We start from the raw sequence: 19,835 nt of genomic DNA, 5'->3' as shown, positions 1-19,835 counted from the left end.
AAAAAGTTTGTGTTTGTTGCATTATTTTTGCGTTAAAACAATAATAATATGGAAATACCTGTTTCTTTGAGAGACTTGTACAGTGTCAAAAACATTTCAATTGACGGAGAAAACCACAACATACAGATCTGATCAAACACATGAATGTGTCCTTCATCTTTCGAGAATGCAACTTCTGCCCACAACAACAAACTATGTCTTTTTTCTTCTCAAATTAAAACTAGTTTTTAACAAGAGAAAATTGACGTATAAATTAGGAATTTTACCGGCAAGATGACAAGGAGGTTCTCATTAGAAATGTGCTTTTTAGCCCCAATGCTCAGTAACACTGATATCGGATGTTACTTTCTGCCTTTATGACGACACAGAAAGTCATTCAGCTGGTGTTTCTACTCTGTGACTTACAATCAGTGAAACTGTAGAGCGGTCATAAATCCCTAGCCAACCAAAGTTACAAGCAGACAATCGCATGTGTCAGTGTCCTGGCAAAGTTTTTATGGCCATAAAATGAATATGAGACAGAGAAATACCAGAACAAGAAATATGGAAGGACTAAAACAGTGACTGAAGTTTTTAAGAGCGACTAAAGTGGAGAGTTGAGAGGAGATAGGCTTCGTGGGGGAGAGGCTGACGTCAGGCTCTTCTTAAGAAGGGTTCTCAGTCAGCAGCAGGAGGTTAGGAGTGACTGCTGTTTGATTCACTCCACCAGTGTGTGATGAACCAGTTGGCACGTGGAAAAAGAGAGGCTGTGTGTGGAGCTGAAACCAAAGCCTCCAGGTGCAGGCATTTGAAGATACAGACCTGTCAAAGGGTCAGTTCATTCAAATGGAAAAGAAATATTTTTTTTCTTACAGTAGCAGAGATGAATGCTGGTTTTTGTGCTGTTCTAAGCTTTAAAAAGCTTGAGAAACACCAGATACAGTGTCCTAGTTGTTTAAAATATAACAAAGAAATAACACAGAACACAATGTGACTCGTTTTCAGGAATATCTTTCTACCCAAGAAACAGTCCCAATTTTTTTTTTTTTTTTTTCGACCGCAAGCAACCACCAATTTCTGTCAGCCCCAGATATCATGTAGGATAAAAATCCCATTTAACTTGACAACAATAAACAAGAAGACCACAGATTGGTGGACTGAAGAACAGAGCTGATGGTATTCTACATTTTCCTAATTGGCAACAAACCCCATGTGTTGTTTTTCCATCTTCCCTTTTTTTTGTCTGGGGCTCTTCGTCACAGGTTCACTGGTTCTCTACTGAAGATGTACAATATAAAAGGTGGAGTCAGCATTTCTGTTGAAAGATTGTTATCAATGCCCTGTGGAGTTCAGCACGTTAGCATGTGTAGTGAGCTACAGTGCTGCAATTTAATTATTAATCATTAATTAATAACAATATGTAATTATCATACATAACTTACACTTGTGTATAACATAAGATAAAGAAATTGTCCAAAATATGACGAAGCGTGACGGCACTTAGCTTTGGCTATCAGAAACAATGAGTTTAGGTTATACTAAATAAGAGAATTTAATTAATAAGGCTTACTGACTATCAACCTCTCTTTTTTAATGGATGGTTCTCAGAGGTTTCCGATTTTGCTTTTTGATATAAACTTATTCATGCTTGCCAAAGCTGAGTCCCATCATTCTCTTTCCGCTTTTATACAAGTTGATGTGTTTTTTAGACATAACTGAAATATGAATTATAGGTACATATTTTGGTAATAAATAATTAAATCTTTTTCTTTAATTAATAGATAAATTAATCATTAACTGTCCTCGCTGCTTTCTCTATGAACCGACAGCTTTCCCCCTATTCTGTGCACAAACCCGAACTCCTCCTTTTGCTAATTGGCTGGAATACTGGTGTGTGTGTCAGTCTGAGTCTCTTTGTTTGACATTTACAGAGCCAGCCAACCGTGCACACAGAAATAATAGCTAGCAGAACATGGAGATTTTCACAACATTTGACAAAAAGAAAATTGGATTCAAATCGCTGTCTGCACCTTTAAGTTGATATGGTGAACTTGCTACAACACAATTGTTAATTTATACATCCAGCACGTACGGAAAAACTTTATCTGTCAGTTAAAGTCATGTTCATGGTCCCCTGCTAAATTTAACTCCTAATTCACTCTCTCCTGAGGGAAATATGGGGCTCTTTAGCTGCTAAATGCTCCACTGTGTTCACCAACAAGTCACTAACTTTGTCTGTCTGCCTTTTGGGGTTTTTAGAGTGACAAGCAGCTGCCTACATCTGAGAGCAGTGCTGAGGAGAGAGGTGAAATGGAACCAAAACATGAACGTCGTGGGCTGTAAAACCAAAATGAGCTGAACGACACTGAAACGCTCTGTAGAGGTGAGGAGAGCTGTAGAGTGACCCCTTTCACATTCATTTGATCCATAATATTATTGATAAGAGCTGCTTTTTATCAGAACCCAGCACTGAAGAGACAAAAACATTTTTTAGAAAAAAAGCTTCGATTTAAAAAAATAATTCAATAAGGGCTGAAAGATTTGACATTAACTTAACTGAGACTTGACTTGGACTTACCCCAAAAGCTCTTGTGGTATGTCCGCTATACACTGTAAGCACACCTTGTGTCCCTACTTAATGCTCTCTGTACTCCTGCCATCTTCTCATCAGCATTTACAGATCTTCTCTGCACAGTGGAAACATTCTTGAGCGCCTTGATATACAGCTCAGTGGCGCTTTACGGCTAGCTTTTGTTTACTGTACAACCCTAGGCTAGCGCTCAGGAATGCACGCCACACTGTTGAGGCCATCTCTCAAACCATCCCCGCAATTCTCCCCTTGTAACCCAAATTTTCATCCTCAATTTTACATGATGCTTGTGTAAACACGTCCCAGGCAAATTAGCACCATCTGGCATGGGAGCATTATTGTACATGGCAGAATACCAAGGAGACACGCTCATTTAATAGAAACAAGTTTAATTCTGTAAAAAGTTATAAAATGAATATTGTACAAAAATAAAGTTTGCAGAGAGCTTTGGTTCTGTAACACAAAACAAGTGAGACGACATGACAGTTGGGGTTTTTTTTCACAGAGGTGTTAACATGACAAGGAGTGAAAATGAAATCCAATCCTTTCTTCTGATATTAACACTGAGGATTCCTTTGCATCGTTACCTTTCGCTTGTTTACCTTTGCATGAAAACCAGAGGACTAATCGCTGAGGAACAGTTGAGCAAACAGTCATGAAGATGAGAGGGCTCATGGTCACAGTTTACACACTTTAATGTATGGTATCGGCGAGTAGCTGGGTGCTCTGAGACTTCTGGGAAGTCTCCTAACTGCACATTCTCATCTGGAAAGGCTTATGCACGAATCAGTAGTTAAAGGGGAAGATGATCCAATTGATGAGGTATGCTGTGATAAAAGCTTGAGTTTTTTCTCCTCTCTATGTAGTGTTTGGCCTAAATTCAGCTTGATGCAGTGGATTTGTTCTGTGTGCAGGGGGATTACACAGTAAAGCTGGCTTGCTTGCTGCTGGGTGGGCACAGATACCTTGGTCCCTAATCCGTGCTAACATCAAGACCTACCCGAGGGCTCTCTTTGTTCCACTTAAAACGATCCCCTCGCAGGGTCTTGATGGGCACAGCAACATGCTTTTAAAGAGTTTTCCTGGATGTATAGTTGTGTATGGGAATAAACTTGGCTGAACAAGCGATTACATGGAGAAAGCATGTTGAGCCTACCCATCGTCCTCCCTCCGTAGCTCCAAAATACCTTTTGTCCAAACGTCTACTCTTGAAATAATGTCATCTGTTGCACGATGACAGCCGCTACAGTGGCCAGATCTTCCTTAAACTGCCTTCATCAATAAGCCTTCGCCCACGGGGATATTTGGTTAAGACTCATGTTAGAGGATCATTTTCAAATCCCCTTTCAGGGAGTAAGACCTGTCTGTCAGAGTCGAGACAGAAACACAAGCAGTCCTGTGAACTTTAAAGCCTATTGGGACAGTAACCGCTGCAAAGCCTTTGCTCAGACTTGGTGCGAGGCCAGAGTGAGGTTTCGGGTAACGTATGCTGATAGGCAGGCATTCTAGCAGCTTCTGGACTCAAAGGATGGATCCTCAAAGGCACCTGCAGATCCTCAGAGAGACCACTACTCTCACTCCTGTTCATTTTAGATTGTAATTAAAATATGTAGTGATGATAAATCTACTCGGGGTTACTAAATTGAAAATAAAAAGCAGCAAAGAGTCATGTGCTGAGAGAGCAACAAATGAATTTCCCCCCTGTCTTAGCATGGTCCAACCCATTTTCATCCTAACTTGTCAAATACCATTGCTTCGTCAGTAGACTTATATGTCAAAATATGACGCTCTAGGTGTCAGTTTGGGATGTTCACAGATGGCATCTCAGTTTAAGCTTGCTACATGCATTGTGTGTTTTCAAATTACTTTTACGTTTTCACAGTTTCTGATTGTTACATACATGCAGTCTTTTTCAAAACTCACTGCACATGTAAAACACTTTATTTTTAAGTCCTTAGGTTTATGCAGCAAACGTCTATGGTTTAGGTAACAAAAGCATGCTGTTGGGTGAAAAAAAAAACATGGTTTTGCTTAAAATAAGTACAGTTGTTACTAACGTAATGTTACGTCATGTCACTCTAGCGGACAAGCACACTATGTTGTTATTAAAATAACCCCATTGACTTTAACACTGCAAACTAACAGCAGTCTCCCAAGTAAAAGTCCATGGCATGTTTGACCAGCACAACTCCCCTTCCCACCGCCCCGATATGGACTTCCTTTCTCTTAATACTATAGCACTTGCCAGTGGTGTCACAAACTGCTGCAAAGTGTGTATTATAGTGTCACAAAGGGCGATTTTGTGCATTGGTGTCTGACACTGAGATCCACTGAAAAAGCTGCAGTATTTGACGAATTGAGTGGTTGCCCCCTGCATCAGAATCTGCCGCCGCCCAGTGTGTATCATAACCGCTGTGAAATGTGCATCTGTGAATCGGTGTCTGATACAGACATCACTGACAAAGCAACGGTATCTGACGAATTAGAAGTGAGAACGGGCAGCATGGTCACATTGGGGAAAACGAGGTGAAATATCCCCTAAAAAATCTTCCCTACTATCCCTCAAAATGCTCCAAAACAACAGATCATTTCAATTGAAAATCTTCTATTGGTCCCCTCCTCTATGTTTCTTTCTACGCTCCCTTAACTTGGTAGCTATGATGATCCTTTGGAGTCATTAATCGGGAAACTCTGGAATCTAAGTGAAGCGAATAAGCATCGTTAGGATGTGTGGGTGAGTGTTACACAGTTCTGGATCACCTTTTTTTGACTTTGCTTGAGAAAATGCTCCACATTGGCACCATCCAGGACAAACAAAGCTTTTAAATAAATAAGAAAAATTACCATTTCATTCATAAAATGGATTGAAATAAATAACAATAAGTTAATTCCCATCTTAATAAATATACCTCTTACACACACGTGTATAATATATATATATATGTATATATATATATATATATATATATATATGATTGGATTTTCTGTAGATGCGTTGCACCAAAAAGTCTTTGCTGAGCTCCGGTGTGGTATTTGTCATCCTTTGGCTCTGAATGTAAATGTCAACATCCAGACTGTGCAGTGAAAGTGATTTAGACTGCAGCTGAATATACTCCTCAAATCTCTGTGTTCATCTGGAGTCTTAGGAGCCAGCTATGGAAAAACTGATGTTCCTGGGAAAATGAATTCTGCCAGAGAATAACCAAGCCAACTTTGTCAGAAGATTTCTTCACTCTCACCTTTGTAGACTGCAGTCAGCAAATCTGGAAGTGTAACAGTATCATTTCTCCTACAAATTACTACAGGCTTCCAGCATTTCTGCGTTTGTCTGAACAGTCAAATCCTGATCAGGAAATCTGAAGAACTGAGCATGGGCTGTCAAAGTTGGATGAATAGTTTGTCTCTTTCATGGCTGCTCCATTATCTTTGACGACCACTGCCAAAACAGCACACTCCATCTTCGACCTTGTATGCTGTTTTCTAACAGAGATCCCGCCAGCTTGTAAATGTGATCCTTAGTTCACCGATGCTGGTCACTGTAACGTCCTCAGACACACCCACACTTCCTGGCTGAATGCTTCTTCAGTGTGTGATACACAACATTGTCGTCCAAGAAAGACAAGTCATCGTCGAAAGCGATCGGTCGACAGCAGGTGCGAGAGGGCGTGTCCTTGTCCAGCTTCTTGTTGTGTGTGAGGTTGTTGAGGATCTTGTCATAGTTGGTCTCTGCCTCCACGCAGGGGCCGCTGCAGTACCGGAAGATCAGCTCCTCTTTAGTCTGGTAGCCCAGCCCCAAGTCCGTCACATTAAGATGGACCTCCTTTAGCAAGCAGCCTCGTGTTTGCACTGATATCCTGTCCCTCCCCTTTTCGCCCCGTCCTCCTTTGCCGCCTCGAGTTCCCCCTCGTCCCCGACCACGCCTGCTGTCGCCGTGTCCTCTCCTCTCCCCTCTCCCTGTGTTTGCTGCTCCTCTCTGTCTCTGCTCCCTCCGTCCCCTAGATCCTCTGCTGGAATCTGACGATCGCCGGAGTCTGCCAATAGTAGCTTCAATAAAATCCATTACATCATCAAACTGCTCTGGATAGGGACCTGTGATGTCATCTGAAAGATACAGAAGGAACAGATTCACCTATAAAAGTAGTATTAAATAATAATAAAAATCATCACTGATATGGACTTTCTGAAATGTCAGCTCAACAGCATGATAATCAATGATTTCCCGCTTTAAGAGACTGTATGAGCACATAGAAAAAACTTTAAACATCCCTGTGGGAAAAAAAAACATATCATTTTTAATACTATATAAAAGTTATAAAAACACTGCATAATCAGAGCTGTCAGCAAAAGAGCATCTACCAAATCAATCACATCAACAAACCAGACTGAAAACCCATTTGTGCAAAAGAGAATAATATACATTGTTGTTATTGTGAGTTCATGCTTATGGTCAGCCAGCATATGCACGCTAAAGTGTCCAAGAATATGTGCTGACACAAATGCAGACAATGGCCATAAATACTGTGAAATGTGCAGATCAGAAACGGTGCATGCTGATTTATAGATTAGTCTCAGGCGGAGGAATGCAGAAAAGCAGCCCAGAGATGTTCTCGTGGACGTGCAGGTGCCCAGCTTTCACTCTGTTCAAGATGGCTGTTGGGAGATAAGTTGGAGACTGAAGGTCAGAGGGTGTTGTCAATGTACATTTTGAGAATTGTTGCAATCAGACAGGAAGAAAATGTGTGCATCTATAATGCTGGGATGCAGGCGTATTTGATTTTGCATTAATGGCTGCCTACATTTAGTTTCATTGTCATAGAACCTGAGTCGTTAATGGTTGTTCAGCTATAAAGCTTAAGTTAACCCCCATTTGCTCTCACGTCACTTGCCCGTATTGATACAGTAAGCACAGAGAAAATTGCACCACCAAGAGAGACATGGTGAGATAGTTTTTCAGTTATTTAAATATTTCATGGGTGTAATTTTAGCATACCAGGACTTCAAAAGGCCAAATAAAAGGAAATCATATGCTCTGAGTCATTTAGATGAAGCAGATTGTAGTCTGTGCAAAACCTGAAACATGCACCAGCACAGCTCGACGCCATCTGCTGCGAGGAGCGATGAGGACTGACTGAAAGTCTTGGACCCTCCTGTGTTACATGTTGATTCTATTATGGAGTGAGTCTACTCCAACGCCTGCAGGTCTGGCAGCAGGGAATGTAAAGTATGAAGATCATGGAGACATATTGTTCTGAAATGAATCAATTGGTCGATTACATTACCTGCATGCGTCTGTCAGTTTATGGATGTGTGTCAAAGAGTCAGGGCGGCTTGGTGTGATGTCTGGCAGGTGGTGTTGTGGTTAACAGCCTCTCTTTTGCAGTGTCACCTATCTCTCTTGTCATACCTGTTCCTCTGGAAGCGCATGGGCCATCTGATCCGCCTGCGCTCCACAGCTGATTGGGCAGCCGCTCGTGTATCAGGTGAGCCCGAGCCAATCTGTTTAGACACACCTGCCCTTTGATTTAGACACCTCCTATTGTGTGTCAGCTGACAGACAGGGTGGCTACAGTGTACACCTGCTGACAGACTGGGCCGATGGCTGCAAACGAGTGATTCATGGTGCAAATTGGGCCATAATTTTGCAAAGTGATTGGCTGAATATCAGTCTTGTGGCACTGCTGCCTGCAGCATTAAAATGTTTGAGAAAAGTGCACTTTTCTGCAGCTACATGCAAATCATCCCTTCTTGGAGCTATGGTGTTGTTTACACTATTTGTGCATAGTTAATGGTCTTGGGTTACAAAGCAGATCAATGATGTCACCACGGCCCAAACAAGAATATGAGGTGGCAGGACAAACATTTGTCCAAATGTTCCATTCCTTATCTAGTTCTTGGCTGTGTCTACTTCTGTGCAAAGACGATACAGTGTCACATTGATCCAAACAAAATAAATTCCTGCCCACCGTTGCCGTTAAAATGAACATAAACACAGAACTCTCACTTGATCCTTCCAACTTTCCAGTGTTTTCCCGCCTCTCTCAACTGGTAACGCCTGCGACCTGGTCCCCACAAAGCCATGATTTCTGACTTTTGGAAGATGGGTAAAGGTCATGGGTCTCTATGTCACAGGAGGTGAACATAAACAAAGGGAGAAAATGTGGAGGGTGACCTCCGGGATCGGAGCTGCTCATGCTCTTATTCATGCTGCTGGCTTGTTTTGACATCAGTGTGATGTAACCCACAGCAGCAATAAAACACAAATTAAGATCTTCCGCCTGATAACCTGCCTGTCTGAGCGCCTTATCAATGTAGGACTCTGCTGTTGTCTCAGCCCACTGGCTATCACTTTACCTGCTGTTTCTCAAGTATAATTAGTGTAAATTACTTGGCCAGCAAACCAACTGTGTAAGAATCATGTCTGAATTGCCCTAAAACAAAATGCCACCTACAGTATGAGCTACTGTCCAAAGTTAACACATGAAAAGATTTTCCTTTTTTTCTGTGACTAAATGCTTAGTTGCTTTTTTTTTTTTTTTTAATTTACTGGTTTGCATAGCACCGCAAATCCTATAATGTTACCCTCATGCTGGCCAATTATCAGTCATTCAAGGAACTGCACATCTTTAAAGATTTTGTCAAAACATGCTGCGCGCCTTACATTGATCCTCCATGGAGATCTCCTGCAGGTTGCGGTTTTCTCGCTGGAACGTCGGCTTTTCGTCCTCCACAGACAGGGACGCAGAATCACTGTAGCTGCTGGGGAAATAAGTCCTCTTGGCTGGCTGAGTGTTTTGGTAGAGAGGCCGTGTAGCAACAGAGCTCAGGAGCAACAAACACGTGGCCAAAACATCCCATAACTTCATCTTAGACTCAGTTCCTATGAAGAAAGCTGCAAAAATGAGAGGATATTTGATTTGAAAAAGGAAGATAAAACAAAACTGCTTAGAAATGCACGCCATAGTAGTAGTAGTAGTAGTAATAATAATAATAATAATAATAATAATAAACGCATCTAAATACAGTCACAGTCCAATCAGTGTGTGGGCCAATACTTGTTTATAATGAAGTCATCAAAGAGTTTGAGACAGCGTGACTCATTCTGTATTAATAACTGTGTGTCATCATGTCAAGAAGCTTTGATCTTCACTTTGTCTCATAGTGGAGTCTGTTGTTAATATGAATGTCAGAGTAAATCTACCACAAAATTCTAAATAAATGAATCACAATGAAAATTTTCCTATTATGTATTTGATAGGGTCAGTATTACAAAAAAATATATAGACAGAAATATAAGCAAAATTGTGCGTAAAGTGGATTTAAAATTACAAACATTTGTGAAAACTATCAGTCTGCTGCTAATTTATTCACTACTGACTTTTCAGATATGAAAGATGACATTGTGATATCAGGCCAGTTCTTGCTACTCGTAATGAGGTACGGAGGGTGCGCCTCACACACACACACACACACACACACAAATGCGTTGGTTAAAGCACGCACCAAAGCGTGTTGGCAACGATAGCCTAAATAATGGTGCGACTTGGCCAGATGGCGATCCCCAAAGCTTACGTGACTCTGTCTAATGGCATGTTGAGTCTGCAGTAAACCTAAACAGCCATGCATGGATAAATACTGGGCTTAAACATGCTGTGCAGAAAGTCCCAACAACTGTCATTACAAACGCACAAGTTGCATTCTTCATTTTGATTTGCTCTTTGACTTAGTTTGTATTTCCGTTGCGCACAAATAATCTGAGGATATGAAGACATTTTGCACTCTCAAATTGATGAAAATGTATAATGCTTTACTTACTTTAAATATGGCCCATGCAGACCTGAAACTCGCTCAGCTGTTGTTGTTAAAATCCAAACCCGAAAATGCGATTCATTTAGTGTCCCAAGCGGAATCAGCTGCATGAATCGTCCAACGGCGACAACCCGAAAAAATCCTCAAAACGAGGTTCAAAATCGATTTATGTCCTGATAGTAAAAAAAAAAAAGCTGAAATACCGCACCAGGTGTGTTTTTCATACTCCGATCCGGCGCAGCAAACCAAACCATGCGTCTTTCCACACTTTGGAGTCCAAAGGTAGGTGTTGAAGAGAGCGGACCAAGTGCCACTGCGCCTTACGGGGGTACAGTTGCAGTCGCTGATTAATTGGATGCTACGTTTCCACGTTGGAAATCCGAGAGAGTTCCACCATCTCCGACTGAAAGGACTCCAATGAAGACATCAGCGTCTCCAGCGAAAAAAAGGTGCACAATATCTGTTTCCCAGAGCGCACGAAGCTCGCGTCTGCGTCTTGATAAAACAGTTAAAGCGCCGTTATATCCACAGCTGCGTCAAATGCTCATAATCGCCAACATCTGACAGTATCTTGACATAGTAAACAACACACATGGGGGTGTTTATTCTCCATTTCCTCCGGGACCGATAGTGTCTATATAGCTCGAAGAGTTTCCACACGCGCTGTCCTCATACTGGACTGAAGCCGGACAGATGTCTGCGCAGAACACCGCACCGGGCGCAGAGGGCAGTTTGGAGAGATTTATAGTTAAGTGCGCTCTGACGTTTGGGGCAGTTGGTGTCCGCCCCTCTTTTATATATCCCCACATGAGCAAACAGAGGTCCACATATTTGTCCAAACCACCCCTGGAGCCCCGTTTGGAGGAGCGCAGTTTTCAGATGTCTTGCGGATTATGTCACACATCCTGATGTCCTCGGATTAGATTTCAGTATGCGGAATGCGATTTGGAGATGTTCTGTTGCGATGCATGTTTCTAACCTGATCTGCGCGCTCTCTTTGCGCACCGGTGTCAAGTTCTGTCTGATGGCTACACACATCTCAAATTTAAGGGTCCCACTTCACTTGCTATTTACTAGAACATATTTGTAAATAGGTACATTTAGGGCACACTGGGCACTTTGATGGGTCATGTTAACCTACTTGTGTTCCACTCCAGATTTATTACATACAAATGTAACTCCTACACACCTTGGATCATTTGGTCATTCAATAAGCAGATTCTTGTCGAGGTGAGCCTGAGGCAACATGGCAAAGTCATCACAAAGGGAGGACTGAAGTAGCTAAAGATGTGGCACCTGAGAAAGACTTTCCATCACCCCTCATGATTTACAAGCTCCACCCGCCTTTCATCTTCTGCAAAACTGGATTCCTCTCAGTCCTTTAAGAATCAAACTCATTTTGTGTTCATGTGCCAGGAGAGACCGGCTCCTTCCAACAACCAAACACTTGCTGTTCCAAGAAGCTTTCTGGTTTTAATTTAACACATGAAATGCTGCAAAAGATGGCTGTTCAATAAAAGGGTAGAAATCCCAGCGCTGACACTTTAAATCCACTCTGACTTATCTGTTATTCAAAGCTCATATTTGTTTGCTCATGGGCTGAAACTTCCTGTCAATACATGTTTGCTTTCAAGCATTTATGTGCGCCCTACCCGTTCTTAAAGTATCTGCATGGGACTGAGCCAAGTCCTCATTGTATGGATTCCTTTCTGTCATGTTCTCACATGGTTTCTTTGTATTGAACTGACAGCTACCAATGTTTTGTTTGTTATGGGAGAATCCTCTGATTTTATGTAATTTGTTTTTTATTTATGTATGGTAACTTGGTCCTAATTTTCACATCATTTCACACAACTTAATTGTTTTCATACAAAGGCAAAAAGTCTCTCCAGTGTGTAGAATAAGCCATCCTGCTGTTACTATTCAACTTTTAAACTACTCTAACTGGACTATCTTACTAATGATTTTTTTTTAAAGGTCTGGTTTCTTCATTTAATACAAATTTTCTGATGTAACTTTTAGGTTAGTCACTTGGATGTTTTGTATGTTCTTTAGATGAGCTGTTCTGTCATAACTGAAAATGAGTTTCTGTGATTTAGGTGTTGCAGCGACCCTTCACATCAGCGCTCATAACTCTCTGTGCCGTCTCCATCGCTGAAGCATCACAGAGTAAGTGGACAACTCAGCCACACTATAACCACTCAACATATTTCTCCCAATGCAATGAAAAACCATTTGTTTGTTTTGTTTTCATTTGGCTCAACAGGAATATGAAATTGTTCTGAGACAAGCTCTCTGTGATGTCTCCCGTGCCAGTGCATGCTGGGATAGCCTCCAGGCTCCCATTTACCCTGAACAGGAATAAGCAGGTAAAAAGAATGAATGAAAGGATATCATACTTATATAAACAAGCTCAAAGGCATGAATGTAATGTGAACTGGCATACAGTACATTATAATAAAACACTGAGTCATTTTGAAAGCGGAGCAGAGTGTTGTTCGAACTCTGTGTGGTTCGTCAAGGTTATTTAAAGTTCATCAGGAGAAGCTCAGTGAAGCTGAGAGACTGCTGTACTCAGCTCTGTCTGATGTCAAATTTACTTACATGTACAATTACACATCTTTTTAGAACATTGGTAAAAACAGAACTACATTCATGTATTTAACAAATGTCTTACATGTTTTGTTCTTTCTTTCTAATGTGATTTAGCTATCAAGCCCCCATAGAATGGCTACTTTATCTGAACATGGGAATATATAGAAATACATAAGTGTAGATTTCAGGGTGACATAAGGGACATGTCCCCCACAGTATTTAGAACATTTGTATTTGTCTCCCTCAATAAGGACATGAAAGTAGCTGTGGACTTTTATTTTTAAAGACATTCCAATTTCAAAATCATTCATAAGTTCATAAAAATTCACCAGGATGCAAGAAATGAAGTGTTTGATCCTAAAAAACATTCTTCTGATGAGGACTTCCAAACCCCTCGTTTTATATGTGTCCCCCTGGAAGTTCAAACAAAACCCACATCCTTGTGGATATATAGTATGTAGTATGTGCAGACAAGGATAACAGAACACAGATAGTTACAACTAATATATGACAACTGCAATATATAAAATCATGATTGTATAGATACATTCATGCACAGACAATATATTTCAGATGCAATATTATACTGCATGTAATTCATTCCACTTACCTTATAAATGTGTTATTCAGTTTATGTTTATATTACTGCATTAACGTTCATACATCAAAAATTGCATTTGTAAAGGAATAACAAAAAGTTCCTACTATTAGAGCTGAAACAAATTGACTAAGATTAGCGGATTCATTACCAGAAACGTCTAATCAGCAACAGATTTGATACAATGATTATTTTTTATGAAATTAGAATTACAAAGATTATACACAATATGAAGACACCACCTTGGGCTTCAGGAAACTCATTTACACTATCTAACATTTCATAGACAAATGATTAATTGGAAAAATAATAAAAAAAGAATAATCATAATAAAAAAATAATTGTTGGTTTCAAACGTATTTAGTACATTTGAACAAGTTATTGATTTATCCCAGGGGAGACTGGGTATAATTGTAACACTTTTTGTTTCAGCACCTGTATCTCTGAATTTAAGTGTTAGAGCTCTTAAATTTTGGCACAAGGTAGCCTTATTTGTCCACTACAAAAAAACAAAAAAATCTCCATGTTACTTCTAACATTATGTCACAATATTCACCAAGTGATGTCAAACACAAGGAGTTCCATCATTACAGCTTGCTACACTACTGGATTAAGTTGTAACAGTAGGAGTGACAAATTAGAAATTACATAACTGCTGCCTCAGTCAGGTAACCAGTCGAAGCATCTGCTCACCGCAAGACTTTTTGACTGCTGTGAGCACCGAAAAAGGGCGGCTGTGCTCATCCTTTTCTCTGAGGTTTTTCATTTTCTTGCAGTATCTGCTCACTGTTGCATGGCAAATACAGTATTATTTGGGGACAGACCCTACTGTCTCCCTGCCTCACCTCATCTGATGCATAATTTAGTACATGCACAAGCACACCCCTGTCAGTTTTTCTCACCAACTCTCCTAGCGCACTGAAGATAGAGGTAAGATAGATAACTCTGATTGGGGTTAGTTGAAACACTTTTATAAAAGGTGTTACACCCATCCCTGTGCCTTTCAGTCATTGTTTGGTTAGGTGTAACAGCATAGTTTGAAATGAACAAAGATGAAATGTCTCATATTTACCTAAGAGACTAATCCCTAATTCTACAAAGTTAAATAATTCTAACTTTATCTGTATCAGTGTTAATCAAAATCTAAAGTTGTTCCAAAAAATACCTTAATACCCGAATATCAGTGTTTGGACTGTAAAATATATATATACTTATTCACACAGCTATGAATTGTCACATGCAAGGTCAGGAAGGAGGGAGTCATACAATAAATATATTATATGATAAGTCATTCCCTCTTGGTGAGAGTGGCGTTGTTACAACCATACCTGGTCTCCCCTATTGTAGAGAGCAGAGTAACTGTATTGGAAACATTAGTTCCCAGCAGACAGTGGTGGATCTGCTAAACCGATGCATCAACACTGTGACTTTACTCATTCCTCATTATTATGATGACTTGTTTGGCAGCATTAAATACATTTAATTAATGACTGCAGATTTTACATAAGAGATTTTGTTACACGTCACTGCATATGACATGTTGGGCTAGGACACAACACGCTCAGAGATACGACAGACAGAGGCCATATTGTTTATTGATATCTTGCAGCAGTGTCACCAAAGGACTCCTCTGTGACCCTCCTCTGTCTCATACAGGCAGAGTTGAGAGGATAATGGTCACCGAAAATAGACCCATCTCACAGAGTTCCTTTATGTGAGAGCACCGCACGGTCCGGGGGGTGTCATAAGTCCCCCGAGCTGAATACTTGAGTGACTATAATAAATATTAATTTGTTTGGAGGAGAAACATGAGTAAGCTGAACGAATCACCACCACATGGGGTGTGAGGAAGAGACGCGTCACTCACACAGAAGAGCCCTCTTTCATTATTTGTGCCACTGATGGGACAAGCACCTCAATTTTTGATGTCAAGCCTCCACAGAGCAATGACAGGCCCTCAGATAGGAATAACAATGACTCCCCACAGAGTTTATATGAACATATAACAGTACTCAGACAAACAATTCACATCACTGCAGCTGTTTCCGTTTAATATAGAATAGTAAAATATAATATGAAACAAATGGCGCATCACTTTTCTCTATATTTTTGTGGCTACAGTATCTTTTATAGAGACTTGTTTTGTTTAAATCATTGTGTTTCAGGGTAACAACTGACATCTCTTCATGGTTATGCTAATGTACTTTCCGCCCCTTGATTGTATGAGTCACTGTTGCATGTAATATGCAATAAAAGTGGGACATCTGTAGGCTTGTTTAACATGTTTCGTTCCAACTTCACAATGTTCTCTTTGATGAGTAAAAGATTTCAACACACGATGCATGAGTCCCTCAGGAGGACGATGCAATAAACATCAACTGAAGACAAACAACAATTCACTTAAAGCATCATTGTAGTTTGGATTATTAACATGTTGAGTTTCTAAGATCTCAAGAGATTCTAAGGGTACAACTTCATCATCTTGCCTGTCAGTTTACTTAAAAATCGAATTTCATATGGAAAGGTCCAGTCTATTAACCCTTTAAAACCTGAGCAAATTGGCTTGATTACTTTCAAAAACAAACAAAATAATAAAGAAATAAAAAAAACAACAAGAAAATGACCTGAAAAAAGTGCTTAAAATAAAAGTCATTTTGTAACATAATTTCAAATATGTAAAAGTATGTTATGATTATTATAGTCTTTCCCTAGCCTTTTTCCTTTTGTTCCTAGACATTTTGCCTTGCTGTTTTTTGTTTGCTTGTTTTTTAAATGTCTAAATCTAATTATTTCTTGCAATTTGTGAAACATTTCTTAACCACAGTTTTTCCTCAGGGTTCAGAGGTTAAAATACTTGGTAAAGGCATCTGAAGCAGCACTAAAAAGTGAGGGCACCCCAGGTTTCTGAGGGTTAATTCACACTGAAAAGTCTTTGCCCCACAACTACCTGTTGTTCATAAAGGTGTTACAGAAAACATAACAACAACAACAACAATGATAAATACTTTGTGAAGTGAGATGTTTATACTGATGCCTCTGTTGTTTTCCTTTATGTTTCTTTACAGGAGACCGTGCGGGATTATCTGCTCTGGATCAGGATGCACAGTGCAGGTTAGTGACACTGGGGTGGGAAATCTTTTGCTTTCACATTTTAGGCCAAATATTACCAAGTGGGCACAATTTTAAAAGCAACACATAGATATTGTTGCAGATCAGCTGCATCCCTTCATGGCCAAAGTGTGGTCTGTTTATACTTGAATATTTTCACCATAATAATACACTGTCACAAACACCATAAAGTCAAAATAGTCCTATGACAGTGACTGTGCCTTATACCTAAAGCAGCAGCAACTCTGTGTGGTCATTGTTGTCACTGAGTAAATTTTTAGCATCTTGTTGAACTCTTGCTCAAATGAGAACAAATGGCTGCCTATATCGATGTGTTGTTCATGTGGTAAAAAAACAATCAATTGTAGCAAAGTGCACATGGGCACATGCAAGCGTGTATGTATTTGATTTTTTGAGTAGGGTTTTTAGTAATAGATTTCCAAGATATAAAATGTGATGAGCTGTAATATAAAATTATTCAACAACATATAAAGCAGTTAAAAAATAAAGCATGCTTGACCAGCCACAACATTAAATTCCAGTTGACACCACAGCCAATCACGCCAACTTCAGCCAACCTGCTAAAAGAAAAGTTCATTTTAAAACTAGTCATCACAAACAAGGAGCCAAACCAACTAATAGATTCAAATAAGTCTTAATGTATTGACATACATTACACAAGTTAACCCACTGACCAATTTAACATTGAAAAGACATTTATTAATTCTCTATTATAAGTCTATTTGTCTTTAGAAGTTTCGATTTATTTGTCTTTAGACATTTAGATTTATTTGTCTTTAGACATTTCAATTTTTTTTTCTTTAGGTACTTAGATTTAATTATCTTTGGATGTTTAGATTTTGCTTATTCAAGGTTAAAAAAGTGAAAGTTTAGTACTACTTTAGTACTTTAGAACTTCTAGTCTTAACCTAGATGAAAGAGTAAACTTTGAATATGTCATAAAATAAACATTCACATTTAAAAGTGGGGATATGCAGTACTTTTGTTAATTATTTACATATTTTTATATATTTAATGATTATTTCAAAATATGGTCTAAAATTGGGCCAGATGTAGCTGATATATCCTGGTGTATAACAGGGCTAAAGCTTGGAGACAATGTTTAAACTATGTCTATTGTTCAGTGGGAGTGTTTGTAGTTGTTGTTTCATTAACATCAGCATCTGGCCACTATGGGAGACTTTGAATTATAGTGAATTGCAACACTGAGTTTACTGTGCACAGATTTAATCCATTTATTGATAGTCTGATGAACAGTAGATAGACACAATGACAGAAACACCAGGACAATGATACAGTCCAATGCACCGAGTTATAAATAATGTATCAAATCCTAATTTTGTGTGGATGTTGTATTAGATCGTTTTATATTGTGGGGTGAACCCTCTGTCATATTAAGGGATGAAGAAAACTGAATGTCTTACAAAATACTGAAATCTATCTCAACATCATTAAAGCTATGAACTTCATTTATTTCACATTGCATCAAATTATAAAGGTTTTCCTTTTATAGTATCCATAAAATGCACAACAGCTCAAACTCCACCTTGCCATGCTTTGGGCTTTAATGCCGATCACGGCAGCGGCCTCTCATTCTGTATTCTGCATGTAGTTGTGTGCAGAAGTGCCGGTTGTCTGCCAGAGTGAGCTCAGCTGTCAGCGGGCACTGAGCCCCGGATCACCCTTGGCACAGAGACGCAGAGACAGAGAGCAGGTAGTCAGATACTGAAAGATTCACATAGCTTTCAGCTGATCCATTAGGACATGCTACAATTCAGATATGGCACAATGCCAAATGCCCAGCCATTGTGGCATTCAGAGCAGTATTTCCATCTGTTTCAGTCATTGCTCAAACATTTTATGAGTATTTGTTGGCATCGTTCGCACATAGATTGTATGCGTGCAAAAGTATGTGCTAGCAGGAGTGTGTGTGTGTGTGTGTGTGTGTGTGTGTGTGTGAGCGAGTGTGTGTAAATGAGATCACTTGGTACTATCAAAGTGCAGGCAGGACTATGACACTGTTATAAATAGACGGGAGGAAGTAAGGAAGGTTAAATCTCTCAGACACAGATACTAAATGTGTAGCGAGACGGGAGCCATTTAAAAACCCATATGTCCTTCTAGACGCTTTCACTATATATATTTACATTATGTACATTGTGTCCTGCTGTACGTTGTGAATGGTGGAATGAGGTTGCCACGGTAATTCGGATATTCGGTAATTCGGCCTTTTAGTCAACTATATGGTCTAATTTGAAAAGTTGAAAACTTTGTTTTCCTCTTCGGGTCGCTACATAAAGATTTAACCTGTCATTGCATCGCAATAGCCTGCTATAGCTGCATGCTGTGTGTAGCTTATTATTGGTCAAGGGTGAATTATCACCCCTGAGCAAATGGGAATCAAGTAAGCTCTTTCCCACGGACCAGTGACTTCATTGGGCCATGATGGAGACGATGAATTCAAGGTCCTTTATGCAGAGGAGAGTGCTGAGAAAGTTATAGACGTGTAGGCATTTACGACACTGCTCCCTGCGTCTTCTGTTTTTTCACTATTCACAAATACTGATGAAGGATTTAGGGAATATATTTCCCTCTGTGCAAGGGGCTGGACAGGTGGGATGCATAGATGGACTCTGAGATGCACATCTTGGCAACTGCCCAAACCCTGAAAACCTCCAGGCACGTTCAGCTGTCTGCTTGACAAAAGATGGATTGAAATAAGGAATTTCAGAGGAAGTGTGTGTGTGTGTGTGTGTGTGTGTAATGTATTGTAGGGTGGGCCATATGTCCAAACATACACACAGCACTATGCTGGTAAGGGTGGTCTGTTGTTGGGCTGATAGAGTTGCTCAACTCTTTTAATTCAGCCCCTCATCATCCTTCACTGCCTGTAATCCTGACTGCTGATATCTACCTGGCATGACTTTGACCCCTGACTTTAGGCAGCTGTTGGTGGCGCCCCTCATCGAAGAGTGGACATGTGGGATACCGGCGCTCCTCCCTGAGGTGGCACCGTGTCAGACTCTGTGCTGGCTTTACGGTTTTTAGCATTCAAAGAGTGTCCGCCTGGGCCTCCTCCTACTGGGTTACTAAACAAACAGGGCTGGCTAAGTGTTGATCACAACCACTGAGTGAAGA

At 40.1% G+C, this 19,835-nt stretch overlaps 3 protein-coding genes across 4 annotated transcripts in view; 2 read left to right on the top strand and 1 right to left on the bottom strand.

Annotated features, from left to right (window-relative positions):
- LOC121960299 (WD repeat-containing protein 70) overlaps positions 1 to 2,933 on the top strand; it is a 53,872-nt gene extending 50,939 nt beyond the window's left edge. The window contains exon 19 of the mRNA XM_042509961.1: positions 2,239 to 2,933. The gene's annotated coding sequence lies outside the window, so the exon portion shown is untranslated. The remainder of the gene's footprint in view (positions 1 to 2,238) is intronic.
- Positions 2,934 to 6,116: 3,183 nt separating this feature from the next.
- gdnfa (glial cell derived neurotrophic factor a) lies at positions 6,117 to 10,461 on the bottom strand. The gene is made up of 3 exons (XM_042509963.1): positions 10,382 to 10,461; positions 9,228 to 9,458; positions 6,117 to 6,670 (listed from the first exon to the last, which is right to left on the bottom strand). Exons 2-3 carry the CDS (start codon positions 9,430 to 9,432, stop codon positions 6,117 to 6,119), a joined length of 759 nt encoding a protein of 252 aa, XP_042365897.1. The 5' UTR covers positions 9,433 to 9,458; positions 10,382 to 10,461.
- Positions 10,462 to 12,688: 2,227 nt separating this feature from the next.
- The window catches only part of opn4xa (opsin 4xa), a 41,656-nt gene continuing 34,509 nt past the window's right edge, over positions 12,689 to 19,835 (top strand). For both annotated transcript variants that reach the window (XM_042509297.1, XM_042509298.1), the window contains exons 1-2: positions 12,689 to 12,744; positions 16,634 to 16,679. The gene's annotated coding sequence lies outside the window, so the exon portion shown is untranslated. The remainder of the gene's footprint in view (positions 12,745 to 16,633; positions 16,680 to 19,835) is intronic.

The sequence above is a fragment of the Plectropomus leopardus genome, chromosome 20 (assembly GCF_008729295.1).
Source record: "Plectropomus leopardus isolate mb chromosome 20, YSFRI_Pleo_2.0, whole genome shotgun sequence".
Lineage (NCBI taxonomy): Eukaryota > Metazoa > Chordata > Actinopteri > Perciformes > Serranidae > Plectropomus > Plectropomus leopardus.
This window is presented reverse-complemented; position numbering and strand designations above follow the sequence as displayed.

Coding starts and splice junctions, on each gene's coding strand:
- gdnfa (XM_042509963.1), bottom strand. CDS start 9,432: ATGAAGTTATGGGATGTTTTGGCCACGTGTTTGTTGCTCCTGAGCTCT. Junction 6,671..9,227: donor GATCTCCATGGAGGATCAAT/GTAAGGCGCGCA, acceptor TGTATCTTTCAG/ATGACATCACAGGTCCCTAT.